We start from the raw sequence: 24,224 nt of genomic DNA, 5'->3' as shown, positions 1-24,224 counted from the left end.
GGACACAATTCTCTGCAGTTCGAGAGGCCGCAAATCATTTTAAGGACCCAAATGTGCGAACAAACGAAAATGTTATTCAAGTCAGTTTTGAGCTGTCGGCGGCCTGTACCAGTACAGGCCGCAGGTTTAGCCTCGCGGGGAGGCCCAGAGGCTTCAGCAGTCAAAAACGCCCGCGGCCTCTGTAAAAGGTTCCCTTTGCCTCCAACGAACCCCACCTCAGCTCGACCGGGCCCCAGGAAAAGCCAGTCGGCCGGAGGGAAACCTTTCAGGGTGCACAGAATTGCATGCCCGTGATTATCGGGGAGATTTTGAGGGCACAGTAATCTCTCGAGACTAGAGACCATTTTCCTCCCTCGCTCTGAGATTTTGCTTGGCTAAGCGGCGGCAGTCTCCCTGCCCCCCCCCCCCCCCCGGGAAGCAGCCACGCCCCGCGGCCCCGGGGCTCGTGGCCCCCGCGCAGCCCGCACGCCGCGCCCCCATCCGCCCCACCCCCGCGCGCCCCCCATCCGCCCCCGCGCCCGGCCCTGGGAGCGCTGGGCGAGTCCTCGCGCCTGCGCCTCGCCAACTTCCTGCCGCGGAACGCCCCGCCCACCCCCAGAAGCCCGCCTCCAAATGCCGCGTGAAACCTGCCTGCCGCACCTCATTGGTTGAAACGACCGAGCCGTTGGCTCCCAGGCCCGCCTCTCCGCCGCCTCTCACTTTTCCCAGGGCGGATGCGCCTGCGCTCAGCTGCCTGGGCGGGCTGGGAGGCGCGGGTTGAAAAGTCTCGTTCCAAGTTTGGAGAGAGAGAGAAGAGCGCCTCAGACCTCGGTACCCGCGAGCGGGGAGGAGGCAGGAGAGAAGGACGCAGCGTTTGGGGAGCACCCAGGCTGTAAGACGGAGCTCACGCTTCGAGAGCTAGAAGAGTGTGACGCGCCTGGGCGAGGCAGGAACGCCTGCGGTTGGGCGGCTGTTGGCTAGCGAGGGGAGTCCGAGGCGGCAGCGAGGGGCGAACGACCCGACGCAAGATGGCGAGTAAAGAGAGTAAGAGGCCCTGCGGGGCGGCGCGCGCCGGGACCGCGGGGGGCGGCGGGCGCGCGAGGCCGCGGCACGCGCCGGCGAAAGGCGCGAATTGGCGTGAGGAGCAGGGGGCGGGGCCGGGCGCGAGGCTAGGCGCGCGCCTCGAGGGGCCTACTCGGTACGGGATCGCGGCGCGGAGGGCTCCGAGCACTTCCGGAGCCGGGCGCGGGGCCGCGGGCTGGGCCCCCTTCCCCCTCCGCCCCCCCAATTCCCCTCCCCCCCTCCGGCGGCGGCGCTCCCTTCGGCGCCCTTGGCTCTCGGGCGGAGGCGGCCTCCGCCACCGGAAAGCGGACACGGCTGCTCCTTCCACGCGCGCGCGTCGACCGCTTCGAGGTCGCGGCCCTTGTCCGGGGGATTCTGGAACACGGCGGTTTATGGCTGCTGACGCGGGCTTCGTGGGAGCGGAGGCCGCTCTTGGTGGGGGATGGAGGGAGCGGGCCGAGGGGTTTCTGCTACACGTGGATTCGTCTCTCCGGGTGGGTCGTGGAGCCACTGTGCATATGGGTCGTCATCTTAGAACAGGTGCGAACAGCTGTAACTGGCGAAACAAAATCGTTGTCTGTGTAATTACCCAATTCTGTATACGCAAGCGGTATTGATTTCTAAGTGCAAAAAATAAGCTTCCCGGTGTTAATAAATACTCTCTCCACATCCTGGAAGAGCAGTTAGTTCGTGTCCAAATTAGAGGTAAAGCTGAGTGGATTAGGTGTGGCCATCTCGAGGTGACCTCCAGTATCTGTGTACAGATTCTGATTTCGATTTCTCTCAGCCACTTAATTGTATGGGCTTTCTCCAAATTTCAGTGTTTGAAGATACTGTGGAGGAGCGTGTCATCAATGAAGAATATAAAATCTGGAAGAAGAATACACCGTTTCTGTATGACCTGGTTATGACCCATGCTCTTCAGTGGCCGAGTCTTACGGTTCAGTGGCTTCCTGAAGTGACTAAGTAAGGGTTTCTGGCAACTTTTACTTTGCATAGATTTAACTATTGTCCTTAATTTTCTAGTTTCGGCATTTCACACACACAACATGAGCGTGTAATCAGTTTAGCCTTTGGATGAGGTGGCAGGTGATTTATATTTTCAAAACAAGTGATTTATGGGATGGTTTCTGATACGTAAGTGTGGGGATAAAGTGTGATTAATGATATTCGTGGGAAGCATCTGACATATTTGACATTTCTTGGGCTTAAATAAAGAGTGGCATTTTGGGGGGCCCCAGACTAATGGATTTCTTTAAAACTTTATTGAAAAATAGGGTATGTACGGAAAAGTACACAAATCATAAGTATATGGCTTGATGGATTTTTATGAAATGAGCACATCCATGTAATCAGCTACCCCAATATGAATAGGTTTTAATTGACATAGGGGAAAAGAATTGAGCAACAGTTCACCGAAGAAAAGATGTTACTGGCTAATAGTGCGGAATACACTTTGAGGCTGTTGTTGGTCTTCTTAAGAGTGTTCTTTTCAGCCATTTCTAAGATTTCCCTGGTAATAATTGCTGGTGTTATTGAACACTTAAAATAGGGCCTGGCACATGTGAACAGTTTTGTGTCCCCTTGTTTGGTTTAATACTCAGAACTATACTGTGATTACTTTTTATCATCCTTGTGTTGTGGAAACGGGGGTGGAGACGTTAAGTAAAATTCCCAAGATCACACAGCCTGTAAGTGGTGGAATGTGATTTAAAAAAAATATATATTTTATTTATTTAATTGACGGGGAGAGAGAGAGACAGCGTGAGAGGGAACACAAGCAGGGAGAGTGGGAGAGGAAGAAGCAGGCTTCCGGCTGAGCAGGGAGCCCGATGCGGGGCTTGATCCCAGGACCCTGGGATCATGACCTGAGCTGAAGGCAGTCGCTTAACCAACTGAGCCACCCAGGCGCCCCTGGAATGTGATTTTGAGCCCAAACTGAGTATCCCAGAGTTGAGGCAAGCCCTGTATTAGACTACCTTTCTCATGCACTTGTGCTTTTTCTAATAGGAACTTGGCCATGTACTTTAAAACTATTAAATTTAGGTATTGTGAGCATATAATTTAATGAGGATTAACAAAACTAGGAAGGGGATTTTGAGACAAGTAATGAAAATAAGAGCAAGTTAATTTTATATAAGGTTACTCCTTCAATGGCCAGATTCTCCATATGCAAACATTGTCTTCCATACAGGTAGGGGCTTCCATTGGGGTTCCCAAAAATCACAGTGTAGATATACAGATGTAGGAAGAGTAGCCAAGAAATAAATAATGGAGACTTCTAAGCACTGACATAACAATTTTGAGCATCAAATACTTAAGGGTATTCAGGTTCTCATTTTGAACACCATGTATTTTTGACTCCCTGTGCATTCCTTTAAGTAAATTAAAAGCTTTAACAGCTTAATTTACATTCTTTTGGATCTTTTTGACCTACCCTAACAGTAGAAAACAGCGGGGGTGGGTGGGACTCTAAGGTTAGAAACTGGAGTTTGAATCCTGCCCCCTGCTTCTTAGTAGCTAAATTAGGGCACGTTGGTTAGTCTCTGTCCCCAAGCTGTCTGATCTGTAAGTGGAGGTGCTGGCCGTTCTGACTGCCTACTTTTGAGGGAATTAAATAAGATCATGCACTGTTAAAGTGCTGGCACGGTGTAAGTACGCAGTAAGTGGTGACTGATGCTGATATTCCCACCCCTTTGTATTCAGAAATAATTTATTAGAGTGTAATTGTTTTTCTATTGATTCCAATGAAAACTGCTTATTCATGTCTTTTGAAAATGTTACCTATGATATGTTTTGTGTAACAATTTTAAAGATGATAAATTTGTAAGTTCTTAGCCCAGATAAAGATTTTTGTTTTTAAATAATCTGTACACCCCACGTGGGGCTCAAACTTACAACTCTGAGATCAAGAGTCGCATGCTCCACCTACTGAGCCAGCCAGCCTCCCCCCATACTGCTTTTATATTAACACTTAAGAACTTAACAGAAAATACCTTAAATTATGTATTCCGTGGTGTTCTTTGCATACAAAGAAGTGGGATCTGGTTGTGGGATGTGCAGTTGCTCTGGGAATGCAAGAAAATGCCAGCCAGCCTGCATTCTTGGATGTTGAGGATGGCTTTGTGGTGCTTCTGCAGGGTTCTATTTGGAATATGAAGGGACTGTGATTGTGTTTTGTTACTATATGGAACACTGGAAATGTTGGCTACTCTTAACTCCCTGAGTCTTTGAGGAGCTAGATCCTAGTCAACCTCATAAGGCCTGCCTTCTTTTTTATTTTAATATTTATTTATTTGACAGAGATAGAGGCAGCAAGAGAGGGAACACAAGCAGGAGGAGTGGGAAAGGGAGAAGCAGGCTTCCCGCTGAGCGGGGAGCCCAGTGCGGAGCTCAATCCCAGGACCCTGGGATCATGACCTGAGCCGAAGGCAGATGCTTAACGACTGAGCCACCTAGGCTAGGCGCCCCAAGGCCTGCTTTCTACCTACATACTACATACAACATACTTCCTAATAATTACTTGCACTTTCTGAACTCTTGTCCTTAAACTGAGTTAGGTAATTGTCCACATAGTGGATTTGCCTTGTAAAAATTTTTATTTAGGTGTTTCTAAGAAGTAATTTCATTTTTCCATATCTCTTATTAAATAATTTGTTATTAAACATACTGAGACTAACTCTCTACTTAAAAATCTTTGTAATCACTCAAATTCAGGTGGTACAAAGTGCATGGAGTGAAATATAAGTTCCCTTTCCATGTCCCTATTCTCCTGGTTTTATTACCCAGAGCAGAGGGTCATTTTTGGCTTTTTTTTTTTTTTTTTTTACTCATCCTTCCAGAAATAAGTACGTATACATATCTATCCTCCATCCTTTTTTTTTTTTTTTAAGAGAGAGACACATGTGCACATGAGCAGGGGGAGGGGCAGAGGGCGAGGGAGAGAGAGAAAGTTAAGCAGACTCCTGGCTGAGTGCGGGGGCCGACAAGGGGCTCAATCCCAGGACCCATGAGATCATGACCTGAGCCGAAACCAAGAGTCAGACGCTTAACCAACAGAGCCACCCAGGTGCCCTCTCCTCCATCTTTTTTTATGGTAGCAAGTTACTCATTTGACTTTACAGTTAGTAGTTTATATTGGAGACTTTTTCTTATCAGCATGCTTAGATATGCTCTTTTGTTTTAAGGGCTCCATAGAATTCCATTTATGAATATATTATAAATTATGTCATCAGTTCTTTATTGATGGATATTTAGGTTGTTATCGGTCTTTCGCCACTAAGACAGTGCTACTGAGAATAACCTTGTGATAATCTGTGATTGTTAGATGAATTTCTTAGCAGTGAAATCCAAGTGATCAAAGGATGCTGGCACTGAAAATGGATAAGGTCTTTTTTTTTTTAAAGATTTTATTTATTTATTTGACAGAGAGAGATACAGCGAGAGAGGGAACACAAGCAGGGGGGTGGGAGACGGAGAAGCAGACTCCCCGCCGAGCAGGGAGCCCGATGCGGGACTCGATCCCAGGACCCTGGGATCATGACCCGAGCCGAAGGCAGCCGCCCAACAACTGAGCCACCCAGGCGCCCCTGGACAAGGTCTTTTAACATTAGTGCTTCTGCAGCCTTAGGTGCATTCAGCATTGGAGGAAAACATTGTAATATTGATTGGTTCAGGAAAATAAGTTTGTATTTTAATGATGGAGATGAAAGGATTTCCAGTAAAAAAAAAATCCTTATATGATTATTGTGTCAGGGATATATGAATTGAATTTTAGAGTTGAGGAATTTTTTAGATTCTCCAGTCCATGTTGGGACCCTGCTCCTTAGAAAGGTCCTATTTTTTCTGTTTAACCCCCTAAAAAGTCCCTTCCTTCCTTTTTATGTTAGCCTTAATATTGCTCTGCAGTGCTTCCCTTCTCTCAAGCATTCCTATTTCTCTTCAAATGGTTTTAATGAGATGTGTTTAAGTTCCCTTTCATTTTGAGCTACGAAGATTTTGTTTTGTCTCAGTCCTCCTAAACTACATTGCTTAGAGCCTAATTTTCTAAGTTTTTTTCATTGAAAAATAAGTGGGTGAGTGCTCACATGCATTGCCTCCCCCCTCCCCATATAAGTTCATCTAAGATAGAGTTAACTGTTTTGATAGCTATATCCTATTTTTGGCCCCTGAACATACATTGACTAAGACTCATGTCTTTTTTCAGACAAGTTGCTATTGCTTAGCCATGGCTGCTGCATTCTCTTCTTGGAGTTGTGTATGTATTTATTGTTCTTTTTTACATTAAGCCAAATCTTGGTAAAATTTCATCTTGTAATTTTTTTTAGTTATTAGTAAATTAACATTTGTAGAAGCAACCCTCAAGCCTTTTTTAAAATCGATTGAATCCTGGGGCACCTGGGTGGCTCAGTCGTTAAGCGTCTGCCTTCGGCTCAGGGCATGATCCCGGGATCCTGGGATCGAGCCCCGCATCAGGCTCCCTGCTCGGTGGGAAGCCTGCTTCTCCCTTACCCACTCCCTCTGCTTGTGTTCCTTCTCTCACTGTGTCTCTCTCTGTCAAATAAATGGAATCTTTAAAAAAAAAAAAATTGATTGAATCCTTTGTACAATTGGACTTTAGAAACAGATAAATAGCCTAACTTGTCTGGTGTTGGGGCCCAGAACCTTATGTCTTGGCCCTCTTCACTGAGGTGGGACCATGGAGCACAGGTGAAAATTGCTATTCTAGATAATACAAATGGGAAAACAACATTAATAGATACAGATGTAAAAAATCACTGTTTTGACCAGGGTGCCAAGAAGCATCAGTAGGTTCTTTAGCCTCAAAATAAGTTCCATAAAGCAAGCTAACAAAGATACCCCTCCCCCCATAAAATTGAGAGTCCCCATTTCATAAACTTTAAGCACCATGAACATCAGTAAAGTGTTTTCATGCCTTTTGCACTCATAACCTGTTTTTTAGGTGAAGAAACTGGGGCCCCCAAGAAGTTGTGATTTAAAGAATTGCATGTAGTTAATTTTAATTTGAGCCAGGATTTGAACCCAGTTTTCTGGCTCAGTGCTTAAACTTTCCATTCTGTCTTGTTGCCTCTTACTGGAAAATTAGAAATGTCTAGTTTATTAAAATGGAAGGTATTTTTTAGGTGAGAAGTCAATGATTATGAGTATGATTGGTGATGGACTGAATTTGTTAGCAGCTGATGTCTTATAGGGTTAGTGTGACTTACTTTCTTTCCTAAACAGACCGGAAGGAAAGGATTATGCCCTTCATTGGCTGGTGCTGGGGACTCACACATCTGATGAGCAGAATCATCTCGTGGTTGCTCGAGTCCATATTCCGAACGATGATGCACAGTTTGATGCTTCCCACTGTGACAGTGAGAAGGGTGGTAGGTATACCATATATTCCAGTATTGATGTTTAAGGGAGTGTGCCTTCTTTCCGAATATGTTATTACCGTTTTCTATTAATATTTTTTGGCCTAGCAGTTTAACTTTCAGGAGTTTATCTCATAGAACTACTTGCACACATGTGCACAAGGATTTCACAGCATTATTTGCAGGATTGAAAAATTAAGATCAACCTAGCAACCCAGATGTTAGTTCATAGGAAATTGGTTAAACACATTGTGGTATGAATTACTGTGCAGCAATTCCTAAGAATGCGATAAATCTGAAATTTTACACAGACTCACAATGAGGCAAATCTGTATGCCCTAGTATGGAAAGGTGTCCAAGATAAATTGAGTAACTCCTTTGTATGATTATAGTACCCATTTTGGTAAAAAGTAATAATATGTGTTGGGTTTGCATAGGAAAAAGTCAGGAGGCATATGTACCAGTTAATAGTGGCTTTTTAATGGAAGCTGTTGACTTCCTTTTTTCTCCTGTCAAACATACATTCCCCTGATTTGGTCTTTCCACCATCACCCAAGGTTGGTCATTGTGCTAGAAGGACTCACAAGACTCATAGCAAATTATACTCATGGCCAAAGTTTGTTACAGTAAAGAATACAGAACAAAAGCAGCAAGGAAAAGATAGACATCAGGGAGTCTAGGGAGGTCTGGCACAAGTCTCTTCCAGGGCTGCACACGATGTGCTTTCTCTCTGGCAGCAAACAACAGGGACATGTGCTGAATCTCTCTTCTGCCCAGGGAAACCCATCTGAGTGTCAGGATCTGAGGCTTTTGTGGGGGGTTGTTTTCACAGGCACATCCTGCTGGCAGCCAGTTAAGACAACTGAAACTTAGGACCCCAGTAATGAAACCAGGTGCATGTCGTCAATCTTGGTATTTGTGCAAAGCAACCCTGACAAACTGGTACAGCATGGTCCATTGCTCCAGGTGTACACCACAAAATCATCAATCCATCAGTGACATTAAGAACATTCTGAGGTCCATGTTCCTAGGACTTGGCCAAGGGCATTCATGGTCCCAGTGTCCCGCAGAGCTGTGAGGGCTAAGCAACCAGACCTGTTGGGTTAGTGCTGTCTGCACGGCCCTAAAAGGTTTAATCTTAACATTTTAAGGAATTTACTTTAGTTTTTTTCTTATTGAAAATAAAACATTATTTTATAGCTAAAGTCCTGCCACCCCATACCCCTTTCCTAACTTGCCTCCCTTTGAAGAATTTATCATTGTCCTGAAATTAGTGTGCCATTTTTTAACTGTTTGTATTTTTATTACTCATACAATAGTAAATATATATAAAGGGGTTTTTTCCCCAGCTTTTTTCTTTGGGTACTGTTTTGTGTATGTGCGTATACCGTGTAGATGTCTATCTCTTTTTAACTGCTGTGTAGTGTTCCATTGTGATTAAACCTTACTTTATTCATTCTTCTACCAGGGGAGCAGTTGGATTGCATCTCTTTGGTATTTTGCTCTTATAAACAGTGCTTCAGTGAACATCCTTGCCATGTCTGCTTGTACACATGGAAAATTTATCTAGTGGAGTGGAATTGCTGAGTCGTATGGTGTATTCATTGTCAGCTTAAAATAGTATAAAACTATTTTCCAAAATGATTTAATCTGTTTGTCACTGCCACAGTTCACAGTCCATTTCCCTACGACCTTATGCATTATTTCTGTAAATACTGTAATCAGAAATTTTTAGTGGCTTTTAATCCTAAAGTATATATTTATTGGACGTTTGGCTTAGGAATTTGTGCATAATTTATGGATGTATTAAGTTACTGAAGTTACTTGTTCAGTATATTACATTCCAACAAGTGACTGAAATAATCCACAGTTAACATCTCTTTTTATTTTCAGTTACGGTATTTTTTTAATGCATACTATTATTAAGATGGTGGGGTTTTTAAAATTTTTTTTTTAAGATTTTATTTATTTGACAGAGAGACACAGTGAGAGAGGGAACACAAGCAGGGGGAGTGGGAGAGGGAGAAGCAGGCTTCCTGCTGAGCAGGGAGCCCAATGTGGGGCTTGATCCCAGGACCCTGGGACCATGACCTGAGCCGAAGGCGGACGCTTAACGACTGAGCCACCCAGGCGCCCCAAAATAGTGGTTTTTATTTTCATACTTTTGAATTTGAGAAAACAAGGCCCTGTGTTGAAAGTAAATCTTACCTGGAAATCCTTTTTTTTTTTTTTTTTTTTTTAAGAGGAGAGCTGTTCAGGTTGTTTTAAGTAAAGGAATTAGGGAACTTGAGTGTCTTTATATTAGAAATGTTAGAGCCCTTGGAGTCCACGGTGGGGGGGGGGTGGAGGGTTGGGTGGTAGGTTGAAAGAGCAAAGTCGGGGCAGGTTTGGAGCAGAGTCTCAGAATGAGTGGCAGTCCTAGAAAGGCTGGGCCAAATTTCTCCCATTGACGTGATGGAAAGGGACTGTGCTGAGAGGGAGAGAGGTGATTGTGTATATGGTTGTGTAAGCTACGTTTGCCACAGAGAAGAATGGCTGAATGCCAATATTAAACCATGGGAGCCAGTGTTCATTAAGCATTCCCATATAGCAAGAGCTGGCTGAAACTGAGAAATGGTTTGCTGCTTTCAGTTGGTTTTCTCCAGAACCCAGCTAGTCTGTTTTACTTGTTTTACCTGCCTGGCTCCATTAGGCATTTGAGTTAGTGTTCCCTAACCTGAGACACAGGGGGAACAAAAAAGGAATGTGCAGAGAAGCAGCAATATAGGTCAGGAAGAAATAACACAGTTACAATGTGAAACCTCCCAACTTTTTAAGCGTCAGCAGCTGTTCGAGTTCTTTTTTTTTTTTTAGCAACTATTCGAGTTCTTAATCTATGAACACAAAAAAAGATGTTCTTATTTGTCCTTATCTGCTTAGATGTTCTCTACTTGTATTCTTTCTGCTATTATCTTGCTGCTTCTCAGAAGTTCCTTATACTTTTTATGTGATTTTGTTGCTTTTCCAAGGCCTTTTTAATAACTATTCAACACTCCAGTGTTTTTTTTTAAGATTTTATTTATTTGACAGAGACACAGCAAGAGAGGGAACACAAGCAGGGGGAGTGAGAGAGGGACAAGCAGGCTTCCCGCTGAGCAGGGAGCCTGATGTGGGGCTCGATCCCAGGACCCTGGGATCATGACCTGAGTTGAAGGCAGATGCTTAACGACTGAGGCACCCAGGCGCCCCTCAACACTGTAGTCTTATTTACACACCAGATAGAGAGGTTAGCCCCCTCGTTTTAGCTTTGGCACTCCACTAGCAGTTGAATTTGGTATCCACCATATCGGTGGAACCAGTATGTCTATGTCTTAGGGTTGGGTGGGGGTTAGTTAGCATGGATTTCTGATTTTAGGGAATAATTACATCCTCTTCACAACTGAAAGAGGCCAGTTCTTAATTATTCTAAATCCAAGGTGAAACAATTAATTAACTTGGATAAAATAGCTATCAACATTTTCCAATTCAAATGGGCTTTGAGAATAAATTAATTCCAAGTGGAAAGTGAACCCATTGGGGCACCTGGGTGGCTCAGGTCATGATCTCAGGGTCCTGGGATTGAGCCCCGCATTGGGCTCTCTGCTCCGCAGGAAGCCTGCTTCTCCCTCTCCCACTCCCCCTGCTTTTGTGTTCCCTCTCTTGCTGTGTCTCAAACAAATAAAATCTTAAAAAAAAAAAAACCCATATTTTTGTGTTCTCTAGTTAATTTGTGTTGTATTATGTCACGTTAAAATATGTTGGGTGGATTACACTAAATGACTTGTGATTTTTAATCATAAGTGTATGTGTTTCTTTTTTCTCACATTAGAATTTGGTGGCTTTGGTTCTGTAACAGGAAAAATTGAATGTGAAATTAAAATTAACCATGAAGGAGAAGTAAACCGTGCTCGTTACATGCCGCAGAATCCTCACATCATTGCTACAAAAACACCATCTTCTGATGTGCTGGTTTTTGACTATACAAAGCACCCTGCTAAACCAGGTATGTAGTGATGAAATTAGGCCATTGCTTGAACATTTTTCTTGATTTGAAATAATTGCTTTGAGATCACTCAGACTAGTATAATCTATAATTTTTAAAGGTTTAAAAATGCTTTCAGGGGTCCCGTCACCACCCTCAAAATTCAGTTGATGTAACAGGACCTCCCAACAGGTTATACTCCTGGCTAGGGTTTATTACAGCAGAGGCTACAGAGCAAAAGCAGGAGGAAAAGATAGCTATCAGGCAGAGTCTAGAGAGGTTAGGCACAGGCTTCGGAGTCCTTCCCCACCAGAGCCACGTAGAACGTGCTTTTTCTCTAGCAGCAGACCAAAGGGGCCTGTGATCAATGTCTCTGCTTAGGGAAGCCTATTTGAATCTCAGGATCTGGTGTTTTTATAGAGGTCTGATCACATAGGAACATTCTGTTCTCTGACCAGCCATGGTAAGGGCAACTCAGGACCCCAACAGTGAAGCCAGATACATCATGAATCTTGCTAAACAATCCTGCAAGTCTTGACGAGCTGCTACAGCATGCCTCACTGCTCTGGGCATACACGGCTTCATCAGTCGGCGACATGAAGAATTTTGTGAGGGTCACATTCCTAGGGGTTGGCTAAGGGTCAGTCATGGTTGCGGGCTACCCTGGAGACATGCAAGGACTGAGCAACCAGACCTGCTGTGTTAACTCTTTCCTCACAAACCTGTTTGAAAAAAAAATTGATCCGGGGATGGGGCAGGTTGCCACCACTCAAATTTGAAGGTATAGCTGTAGTTTTCAGTATTTTGTGTTGGAGCTAGTACTAGGTTTTGCAAAGAACTCTCACTTTATGATCTTGAGACTTGGTTTGCATTGAGTATTTGAAATGAAGCACAGAGAACAGCTTTTCCGGGTGGCTGTGGGTCCGACCAAGTCCTAAGTCATAGTTTGTAGGTGATGCTTCATGCATTGTAGTGAATGTTACGGCTCATTCAGTGAGGAGTGAGGATTGCTTTTACTAGTTCTGATGAACAGAAAACCACTTAGTAGTTAATGTATTTCTTTTCTTTTTTAGACCCAAGTGGAGAATGTAATCCTGATCTTAGGTTAAGAGGCCACCAAAAGGAAGGCTATGGTCTTTCCTGGAATTCAAATTTGAGTGGACATCTCCTCAGTGCATCGGACGATCATGTGAGAGACTTATTCTTTCTAATCTCATGTACTTAAGACTGTGGTGGAGAGCTGTGCGCTGAAGGAGCGCTGTATTGTTGAGAAAGGTTTTCTGAGATAATACTCCTGATTACTGTGATAACATTTTCACAGGATTTAGAGCAATGGTTATCATACTGCCCTGTTGGAGCCTTAGAATTCCACAGAGCTCTTTTGAAGCAGGGAAGGTGGGCAAAAGGTGTCCCATTATTTCAAAGTATCTTTGTAATGGAAACTATGAAGTGTTTGTGAGACCTGATAAACAGAAATTACATTTTAGTTTATTATTTCATTGGTTTTAGTATATTCACAGAGTTGTGTAGTCATCACTACTATCTAGTCCTGAAACATTTTCATCAGGGGCGTCTGGGTGGTTCAGTCTGTTGAGCGTCTGCCTTCGGCCCAGGTCATGATCCTGGGGTCCTGGGATCAAGCCCCGCGTCGGGCTCCTTGCTCAGCAGGGATCTGCCTGCTGTTCCCCCTGCTTGTGCTTTCTCTCTCTCTCTCTCTCATAGGTAAATAAAATCTTTAAAAAAAAGTTCTTCTGAAACATTTTCATCAAATGTCAGAAAAAGAAACTCCATACCCATTAAGCAGTCACTCCCCACTTCCCCCAGCTCCTGGCAACCACTAATTTACTTTCTATCTGTGTAGATTTGTCTCTTCTTGATAATTCATATAAATGGAATCATACGTGCTTTTTTTCTGTCTGGCTTCTTTTCATTTAGTGTAAGTTTTTCAACCATGTTGAAACATAGGTCAGTATGTCACTCCTTTTTATGACTGAATAATCCATTATATGGATATGCCAGAAGTGATTCTTTGTCAGGTGATGGACATTTGGGTTGTTCCTACTTGGGGCTTTTTCCTTTTTTTTTTTTTTTTTTAAAACACTTTGGGACTATTTTGAATGATGTTGCTGTATGATGAACATTTTTGTATAAGTTTTTGTGTGGATGTAGGTTTTCATTTCTCTTGGGTAATTACCTAGGAATGGAAATACTGGGTCATATGGTAACTCTATGTTTAACTTTTTGAAAAACTGCCAAGCTTTTCCAAGGCAGCTGCACCACTTCACATTCCCACCAGCAATGTGTACCCCAGGCTTCCAGTTTCTCCACTTCTTCGTCAGCACTTGTTGTTGTCCGTCTTTTTTATTATAGCTGTCCTGGTGGGGGTGGAGTGATTTGTCTCCTTGTGGTGATGATGACTAATGATGTTGAGTATATTTTTATGTGTTTATTGGCTATTTATAGACCTTCTTTGGAAAAATATTCAAATCCCTTGTCTGTTTTTAAATTTTGTTTTTTTATTGCATTGTAAGAGTTCTTTATATATTCTGGATATAAGTCTTTTATCAGATAGGATTTCAAAAGATTTTCTCCCACTCTGTGGGTTGTCTTTTCACTCTTCTGGTGATGTCCTCCAAAGCCCAAAAGTTGAATTTTGAGTCTAGTTTATGTAGTTTTTCTTTTGTCACTTGTGCTTTTGATATCATATATAAGAAACCATTACATAATCCAACATCACAAAGATTTTTACATCTATGTTTTCTTCTAAGAATTGCACAACTTTAGCTCTTACATTTAGGTCTTTTATTCATTTTGAGTTAATTTTTGTATATGGTGTGAGGTAGGGGTTCAAGTTCATTCCCCACATGTGGTTATCTAGTTTTTTATTTTATTTTATTTTATTTTATTTTTTAAGATTTTATTTATTTGCGAGAGAGACAATGAGAGACAGAGAGCATGAGAGGGAGGAGGGTCAGAGGGAGAAGCAACTCCCCGCCGAGCAGGGAGCCCGATGTGGGACTCGATCCCGGGACTCCAGGATCATGACCTGAGCCGAAGGCAGTCGCTTAACCAACTGAGCCACCCAGGCGCCCCGGTTATCTAGTTTTTTTAGCACCATTTGTTGAGAAGACTAACCTTTCCCTATTGAGTTATCTTGGCATCCTTAATACAAGTATTTTAACAAAAGTACCACACAAATGCAAAGTGATTTTGTTAATTTATTGTAGATCAATGTTTGTAGCATTCTTGCCACCTACAGCTCCATACCTTCCTTCATGGATCCCATACTGTAAGCAAAACATGTTTGCTATAACACCAGCCCAGAGCTGAGAGTAGACTTCTGGAGCTTTTGAAAGTTGTTGTAACTTGGCTACAGGTTCTTTACCTTCTTCCTCAGTATATCCTCCTGCCTAGAACAGGGCCTGTCCCGTCACAGACTTTCTTTATATTTCTACTGGTCACAATTTGTTATGCTTTTTTAAATATTGAAAGTAGATAATTGGCCCAGTTAAGAATCTTTAGCTGCAAGCAACCAAAACCAACTCTGGCTGATACAAACAGAAAAGGAATTTATCAGAGGGGCATTGGGCAGAGTAGCTTACAGAATTGCTGTGCTGGCTGGAAAATGGCCTAAAACACAGAGAAGAAACCAGTGGATGTTACTCTCCACTGTGCACCCCCCCACACACACACTCGCAGTCATGAGAACAGATTTCCCTGTTGATGTTCACAGTTCAAAATCACGGTCAGACTGATGGAGCCAACATCATGTCCCAGCCACAAGAGAGGCTGGGAAGCAAGGGTCTTCCTTAGTTCTCCGAAAGGAAGCTTTCCTCCACTTGCCTCAAAGTGGGCGTGGTTGAGTCCCTGAAACAGGGAGGATGAGTTATGCTTAGTAACTTAATTACTAGTGCATTTTGAAGACACCAGGCTGGGAGTTGCTAGTTATAATAATAGCTGACTGTTTTCCAAGGGCTCTGCATGTGCCAGGCATCTTGCTAATCTTCCCAGGATCCTTCTGAAACGAGCAGGGGAGGATGACAAGAGCTCTACATGTTCCTTTCTCTTCAGTGCTTGTAAATTGTGTGTCTGAGTGTGTATCAACAAAGACTGTGTGTATTACGTAAAACTAGTTTTTTTGTTACTGGGGAAATAGCTATTACTGGGAAATAGCTTTGTTATAGAAACTCAGATAAGAGCGTGATTTTCAAAGTGATGAACCCCATACCAGTGTCAGTGGAATTACTGCAGGAAATGTACCTTAATGGAATTACCTTTTATTTTAAACCGTTTGGATGATAATCATTGCCTTATAGCTTGCAATATTTTTTTAAAAGATTTTATTTATTTATTTGACAGAGAGATAGCACAAGTAGGCAGAGAGGCAGGCAGAGGGAGAGGGAGAAGCAAGCTCCCCGCCGAGCAGGGAGCCCGATGCGGGACCGGATCCCAGGACCCTGGGATCATGACCCGAGCCGAAGGCAGACGCTCAACCGACTGAGCCACCCAGGCGCCCTGATAGCTTGCAATATTTTTTCATAAAAACTTTCCTCTTAACTTTGTGATGATTGTCATTTGAAGGCCCAGGTCCCAGAGCCTGCTGATCTGTGATCTTTGAGGCCTGGGGAAGGCCCATGGCCTCTCCTTGGGTTCTGCTGATGTTTTGAGGAGCGCGCTGTGGGAATCTGTCCTCAGGCCCTTAAGCTTTGGCCTCTCAAAATAGCCTAGTTGGGGTTTCTGGGTTATTCACCTGTCCCACTTCCTAATGTTTGTAGTGGCTTCTACTGTGAAGTGAAAGACTTATCCAAATATTTTTGCTGTTTAAGAAGCATGTTTTAGTTTTAATTTCCAGTCTCCCAACCCTGTGTGAATTTTTAGGACACAAATACCTGTTCAGTAGATACTGAATGTTGGGCTCTCAGTGTTGCGTTGTGCAATCTAGATGAACTTTAGATACTGGACTGAAGGTATGTCGGTAGAAACGCGAACCTGAATGTCTTTTGCCTGCCATCGTGCTTGGTTTCCCCGTCCCCATTATCGTATCCTTTCCTTGCCCTCTGCATCTCAGATGATGAATGCTACAAGCATATATACTCTTCTGTTTTAGAAGCTTCACTTTTGTTTATGTTTCTTCTCTCTTGTGTTTATTTCTACCTTTTATGTGGTTAGATAATTTTTTTAAGTTTGTTTATGTAAGTAATCTCTACACCCAGCATGGGGCCCAAACTCACGACCCCGAGATCATGCTCTTCCGACTGAGCCAGCCAGGTGCCCCTAGTTAAATAATTTTTTAATGAAGATTGTTTGCTTTTTCCTTCTTTAGACTGTCTGTCTGTGGGATATAAATGCAGGACCAAAGGAAGGCAAGATTGTGGATGCTAAAGCCATCTTCACTGGCCACTCGGCTGTTGTAGAGGATGTGGCCTGGCATCTGCTACACGAGTCCTTATTTGGATCCGTTGCTGATGATCAGAAACTTATGATGTAAGGTGGAAGCTTCAGTGGGGTCTTGCTATATGGGTGTCCTGAATGACCATCAGTGATTGTGGTGGCCTGTGGTTTGATTTTTTTAAGTTCTATACTGGCCTTAAAAACTTCAGTGAAGTATAATTGACATACAAGAAACCATACATGTATAATGGCTTTTTTGCATAAAAGTTACGGTGTTATATAAATGAGCACCATTTTTTACTGGAAAAAAGAAAACAGATAAGTAAATATGAAGAAACATGCTTGGTAGTGGTAAATGTCAAAATCGGTGTCATGGTGACTTTGAAGATGAGGGCTAAGAATGATTATATGAGGTCATGGCCACAGGGCTGCATTCAGCCACCTATAATGTGTTTTGTTTCATAAAGAAACTCCTATCTGAAGCAAATGTGGCCAAATAGTAAAATTTGACAAGGCTATGTTGTAGGTATCAAATTGTTACATTATTCTATATGTAGTGGTTGGTGTATGCTTGGAAGAGTTGGTATTAAGACAGGAGTCTAATAAACAAGAAACTGGAAATGATAGCCCTAATTAATTTTCTGTAGGTTTAGAATATGTCACTCAGTGGTTGGAAATCCGAATTGGCAGCTTTGTATGTGGCTGGGGTGTCTGTGAAGGGGGGCGAGCATGGCAGAGATCAGCGGGTGTGGAGTGGTGCGGACATGGAAACAGGTGTGAGAAGCTAGGGAGGGGCGGGTGGCTTCGTCTTGTGCTGTGTGCCTTGTGCCTTTCTGTTTTAGATGGGACACCAGGTCCAATACCACCTCCAAGCCAAGCCACCTGGTGGATGCACACACTGCCGAGGTCAACTGCCTGTCATTCAACCCCTACAGCGAGTTTATTCTCGCAACTGGCTCTGCAGATAAGGTCTCTTAAGTTTTTGTATATTTGGTGTTTATGAATCCAGTTTTCTTATGCTACAGTGAGATATTCTAAAATTCTTACATAAAGTGCACAAATGAACTTTTCATTTGTTATTTTTCTTCAGACTGTAGCTTTATGGGATCTGCGTAATTTAAAGTTAAAACTCCATACCTTTGAATCTCATAAAGATGAAATTTTCCAGGTATGTGGTGGTTTTCTGGTGTGTCTGTCAGGTTTTTAGTAACTTGTTGATGGGGGAAATTTAAAATCTTTTTGCTTTTATAGCAGGCATGCTATGGGTTTTTTGTTTTTTTTTTTTTTTAAGTTCCTCTTCTGTATAAGTTAACTAGTGGGAAGTAACTTGGAGCTCTGTGAGATTATGACTTTAGAAGTAGAAAATGTCTCGCAAAACAGGATCAGTTCAAAAAGTGAAATCCAAGGATTCTTTAGTTAAAGTGTCCAGTGTGCGTGGGTCCTCTAGTGGGAAAAAAAAAAAACACCTTGTATGTGGTTTCACATTGCATAGGTTTAAGATACATTTCATTGAAATGTTGAAAAGCTTCTGGGATAGTTACGGGTCTGAATAACTTTATGGGGATTCCTGGCCAAGCTCCCCCTGTATTGGGGTGTGACCTTCCTGGAGAGCGGGCTGAGGAGATGGGCCGTTTAAGAGCACTTGAAAGGATAGGACAAGGAGAGGATACAGAACAGAAGATGGAAAAGTCTCCAGGATTAGAATAATACCCACAAACGTAGGAACAGATGATACTTCACACTTTCAAATCTGTGTTGCTAGGTCCACTGGTCTCCACATAACGAAACAATTCTGGCTTCAAGTGGTACCGATCGCCGCCTGAATGTGTGGGATTTAAGGTAACTCTGAGTCCAGGGACCAGAAACGGCTTAAGTACGCTGATCTGACAGATGATGTAATTCATAAAGTAGAGAGTAGTTTGCTGACCCCAGTTTCATAAGCCAAGTATTAAAGCAACTTTCAAGTACCTTCCTGAAGAGTCTTTGTTCTGTAAAATAGAAGTGAATCAGCAAATGGAATGCAAAATAAATTTATACGAAGAGAGTTTTTATTGTTATTCAGGCATGAAGTTGGGGGCATGTATAGGTCTTAACGATCCACATAATTGTATTGAAAACCCTGTTGGTACAGAAAGGGATATAGATGTTAGCTGTTCATGTCTCATTGGAGCTCACATGATACCTGCACTCCTAGAGTGTTTCTATCATTTACTCTTCTGTGCTTTCATTGGTTCATTTTGAGGAGCTGAGCTCCTGCTGTGGCTGTGTAGCTGCTGGGGATACACTTGGGAACGGGATAAGCACAAGCCATGCTGTAACAGAGCTTACGTTCTTTTGCAGCTCTTTCTAGAGTTCCTTCCAATTTTGTAAAGTACCTTGATTTCAGAGTTGCCATTCTAAGAATTTCAGACTCCTTTTTTTTTTTGTCTGAGCCTTTAGAGCCATTAATAAAGATGTTCACTTGTATATAAACTTCCCTTTAAGATGTCATTATTCTAAGTTTAAATCATTACCAAGAAATAATTTATTTTAAATACTGATTTTAAATGTACTGCTTTGAAGTAGACTAAGTTTTTAGTTTATTAAAACCAAGGCAGAGACCGTAGACCGGTCCTTCAGTGTATAGAACATAAGACATTAGAATAAAATGCTTGTATGGTAAAATTTCTGAACATCTAATGTTCTGTGTTCGTATAGAACAAACTCTGGCCATGATCGAATCTTGGAAATATAGAGAATCTTTAAAGCAAACATTTGAGTATACACTATTTTATTTGAAAACAATTTTAGTAGTAAAAATTAGAAACTGAAAACTCTAGTGGTTATATGAAGTGAAGCAGCAAGCTTTGAAAGTCTGATGCCCTGGCAGCTGAATTGTCCCTAAAGGTGCCAATAGTAAATTTGTAGGCATTGTAAAGTTTCTTAACGTTTTTATGACTTATGTACTATTAAAATTACATTACATTGGATAAAATTACAGAGTAAAATGGTCCTGACCAGAGGATATACATCATTGTCTAGCAGTCCCATGTGTTTGGTTTGAGTTTAATGGGAAGAAAACTAAAGTATCACTTGGAAGGTTGTGCATTTTGGTTGCTTTTTCAACAACTCTTACTAGCAAAGTCCACCTTGGGGCTAGATACCAAGGCTGATATTTGTTTGGTGTGTAACTTGAGTGATTTCACTGCTGGGACTGCTGGCAGATTCTACAAATTGAAGTTGTTAAGAGAGGAAAAAAGTTTAGCCTTTCCTTGGCTTATATCACCTTTTAAATCCAGTGTAGTAAACAGCCACAGTTAAAAATAATGAATTTTAAATTAATATTTATTATTAACAATTTCTGTGCTGCATCCTCAGTTAATGAACAGCTCTTATCATTTCTAGAAAGTGAACATCCCACCGTCCCACCAGTAATTAATACAGAAGTTGTCATTGATGGTAGTATAGAAATAAGTTGTTTCTAGAGTGTGTGTGTTTTAAGATGCCCTTTGTGGGCTGATGCTGGTTTTGTGAACGTTCATGCCGTCTATAAGAATTTCAGTAATGACAGCATTATGTTCTTTCTTGATAGCAAAATTGGAGAAGAACAGTCAGCAGAAGACGCAGAAGATGGGCCTCCAGAACTCCTGGTATATATTGGCTTTCTTATGCAAGATGAAATGTCATATGCAGATTGGACCACTTGTCATTGATCCATGAATTTGGAAAATGAGTCAGAACTTCAAATGCTAGCTCTTGGAGATGATTTCAAATTGGAGGTCTTGAAGGTTATTCTGACTGGGTTTTGACGTTTATTGAAAATAGCGAATAGAGCACAGTAGGTTTTTATGAATATTTCAGTAAGAACCATTTGGCTCCTGGAAAATAGTATAATTTCTCACTGATTCCCACTTGTAGTATTTCTGAGGGTTTTTTTTGGGGGGGGGGGTGCTAGGTATTGATATTCAGTTAGCAATACTTAACATTTTCTAACAGCACAGAAATATTTTAGTGACCTGATTTTTAAGTTCCCTGCCCCGAAAATGAAAGCATTCTCGATCTTGTTGGTGCCAAGTGTCTACCATCTCCCTCCTGCTCCTAATTGAACCACTCGGCATCTCCTCAGCCCTTTGAAGGTTTCTGTGGTGTGTCTGTCCTGTCAGTCCTCATCCTTCCTGTTTCTGAGTTCTTCAGTGTATGCTTCAGGTCCCCTTCCTGTTGAGCATGGTCAGACTTAGCAGTGGTTCTTCCTCACTCAGAATCCACATTCATCTCCACCAGTTGTTTGGCAGATACTCATTCCTCTGTAACGTATTTTTAGTTCTTAGGCCAGTACTAATTTTTGGTACACTTGGGCTTTGCCCACCACGTTTTAAAAGGTAAAGAAAGCCCTTGAAGGTGAGCCGTACATACAGGAGATGCTCACTAAAGCCCATGTGGCACAGACCTCCTAGATCCCCTAACTCCTTGTCCTGTGTGTTACCACGCCCAACAGCAGTGGCCAGAAAGTGACAAGGGTGTGATGACACGCAGACACGCCAGCATGTTTTGTGCACTGCTGATGAAAGAGCATTTCTCAATAAACTATCCCAGACAGATGACGGCACCTAAATGATTTATGATTTTTTGAGTGACTTAATCTTAAAAGTCTGTCTGTGATGCATGGCCTCGTAGTTTTTAAAGTATTTTCTAGCTGAGGTGTTGGTATCAGCTGTTTTCATCCAGCTATTTGTACTTATTTTACTTTGGTAAAAACTTCGAGATATAACTCAAATCCCATACAGTTCACCTATTTAAAGGATATAATTCAATGGTTTTTAGTCTGTTCACAGAATTGGCCATCACCACGAGTCAGTTTTAGAACATTTCCTTCCCCTTAAAAAGGAACTCTACTCTTTATCACCTCCCAGTCTGCTCCTTTCCTCAGCTCCTGGCAACCAGTGATCTACTTTGTGTCTCTAGATTTGCCTATTCTAGATAGTTCATAGAAATGTAATGGTGGTCTTTTGTGACTGATTTTTGTACTTGTCATGTTTCCAAGGTTTCCAGCTATTTTTGGGTACCCTGTATATTATGGTTCTTTAACAGTTTTATGGTCCTTGAGGAGATCCACTAGGATTTTGCTCCTTTCACCAGAGAGCCTGAAATCAAGGGACACTTAACTGTGGTAAACTGGATGCTAACTATAATTTTAGTATAACAATCTCTTGATTTGAGGACTCCTTATATATTCCAAGCCAGTGGTCTTAACATATTTTCTCTTATGTCCCCCTTAACGCAATTCTAAAAAGCCGTTTTTCTCCTATCATTTTTCAACTAAAAAAATTATTAGGTAAAATAGTTACCTTGCATGTAACCTAATTGTCAGCCTGAGTCCAGTCAGACTTTTGTCAGGAAGTGTGACTTCTCAGTCCAAAACCGTATATTCATGTTGTCCCTGTGAGAATGGTTTCTTCTGATTCTTAATTCTGAGGTAAGGAAAGTCCAGTGCCTGCCCATGAGGCTGTGTCTTGTAGGGAAGGAGTCTCTGCCCCCTTCATCATTTCATAGCAAAGCCCTCTGCTTGGCCTTTGTGGGGCTTTGCTTTTGGAACCCGGGTTGGCTTGGCTTTTGAATCCCCACCTTGAGTGATGCACCTTGGAAAGATGGAGGGTGGCTGGGAGGTGTGCCTTTCTTTTAGCAAGAGGGAGAAGGGAGAACAGGCCGAGGCTACCGAAGAACCAGAAGACTCCTCGGGTGGGCCAGTTTTGAGAGTCTGTAAGAGAACTTTAAGGGAATTTACTGCCTTAACTATTTGTACCGAACTACATATATTTGATAATGAAGGTAAATTAATGTTAAATGTATTAGGTATGGAAATGGCATTGTGGTTGTATAGGAAAATGTCCTTACTTTTGGGTGATGTGGGGCGAATACTTGGGCGGGGGGGCTTAGTTAGGTATGTCTGTGTAAGAAAACGCACCTGTGAACATACTTGTATCAGGGGAATGTAGGCAAAGGGTATCCAGACATTGACTGTACTGTTCTTTCTCCTTTTTTGAGGGTTTGGAAATTTGCAAAATAAGCGAGGGGTAGATTACTAAGCCTGTAAAAAAACCCCTCCCTTTTAAACCTCAGTTGCAAGACTGACGCTCTAAAAACTTCTAACATAAGATATGAAACAAAGGCTTTTTAAAATTCTTATTGACAGTTTATTCATGGAGGACACACCGCCAAGATCTCAGATTTTAGTTGGAACCCCAATGAGCCTTGGGTCATCTGCTCGGTGTCGGAGGATAACATCATGCAGATATGGCAGATGGTGAGCTAAAGTCTTTTTCCTGAGTAAAAAGAAGAAACAGACTATTTGAAATGTTTGTTATAGATTGTTGCTTTTCTAAGTTTGGTGTACCGTGTATAATCTTAAAAGACATTTCTCCATTTTAACAAGTCTTTAGTTCAGTATGCACCTGTCAGGTCAGGAGAAATCTGTGTCTACACACAGATGGGGGCAGAGCCTCTGTTCTGCTTTGCGTGACTGTCGTCCGCTTCATCGGCTGGGCTCTTGGCGTCACTGCTGTAGGTCCGGTGTCTGCTGCGTCACGGGCATGAAGCAAAGTGCCACGAGTTCTCGGATGCCGAGTACTAAGAACCTGATGTTTCTGAGGTGGTGTTAACCCTCTCATTAACTGCAGGGCCATTGCTTCATCTCAGGGATGCTTGAAATGCTTTTGGAAAACACTTTTTACAATACAAAGTAGCAGTGCGTGGGCAGCTCGGTGTGTAGGTGGGCTCCCCTGCCAAATAAGAGCACTGGCCCTGGGTTTTCCTCATTCAAGACTGGGGGGAAAACTACTAAGTAAATTACTCTAAACATGTCCCAACACAGAGACACGCTGACCAGTGAATCCTAAAATCTAGATGGACTTAAATGCTGTTCTTAGGAAATTTTGTAAAAACCATGGGGAGTTTTACCTGTGCCTTTTGGTTGTCCTCTCCAGGCTGAAAATATTTACAATGATGAAGAGTCAGATGTCACAACATCGGAACTGGAGGGGCAAGGATCTTAAAACCCAAAGTACAAGAAATGTTTCTATTGAATGTATGTAATGCTACACGAATGCTTGGTTTATCAAGCGCCAAAAAGGCATTGTATAGTAGGAAATGTTAAGTGGGATGGCATAGGGCGTTCTTTACCTTCTGATTCTAGCACTTTCAAGTGAGCTATTGCGTACTGTATCATATTGTAGCTTTTAGGGAAGAAAGGAATGTTGAGAGAGAACATCACCGTTGTTTTAAAATACAAGTAGCAGGGTACTGCCTTTGATTCAACTATTTTAAGTCCTTGTTTTCTCAAACTAAGTGCTTGCTGTTCCCAAATATGCAAGAATAACTTTTACACTTTTTCCCTCCAACATTTGTTGATTGGCTTTGCAGAAATAAAGTTTTAAAATAAA

The 24,224-nt window shown here is 42.4% G+C and overlaps 1 protein-coding gene across 1 annotated transcript; it reads left to right on the top strand.

Annotated features, from left to right (window-relative positions):
* Positions 1-706: 706 nt before the first annotated feature.
* Positions 707-24,224, top strand: RBBP7 (RB binding protein 7, chromatin remodeling factor). The gene is made up of 12 exons (XM_035000241.1): positions 707-1,023; positions 1,863-2,007; positions 7,285-7,430; positions 11,266-11,439; positions 12,492-12,607; positions 16,742-16,902; positions 17,652-17,778; positions 17,900-17,977; positions 18,572-18,648; positions 20,381-20,438; positions 22,979-23,089; positions 23,769-24,224. Exons 1-12 carry the CDS (start codon positions 1,008-1,010, stop codon positions 23,835-23,837), a joined length of 1,278 nt encoding a protein of 425 aa, XP_034856132.1. The 5' UTR covers positions 707-1,007; the 3' UTR covers positions 23,838-24,224.

This window comes from Mirounga leonina, unplaced genomic scaffold (genome assembly GCF_011800145.1).
Source record: "Mirounga leonina isolate KUSES-001 unplaced genomic scaffold, KU_Mleo_1.0 Mir_101595, whole genome shotgun sequence".
In the NCBI taxonomy this organism is placed as follows: Eukaryota; Metazoa; Chordata; class Mammalia; order Carnivora; family Phocidae; genus Mirounga; species Mirounga leonina.
This window is presented reverse-complemented; position numbering and strand designations above follow the sequence as displayed.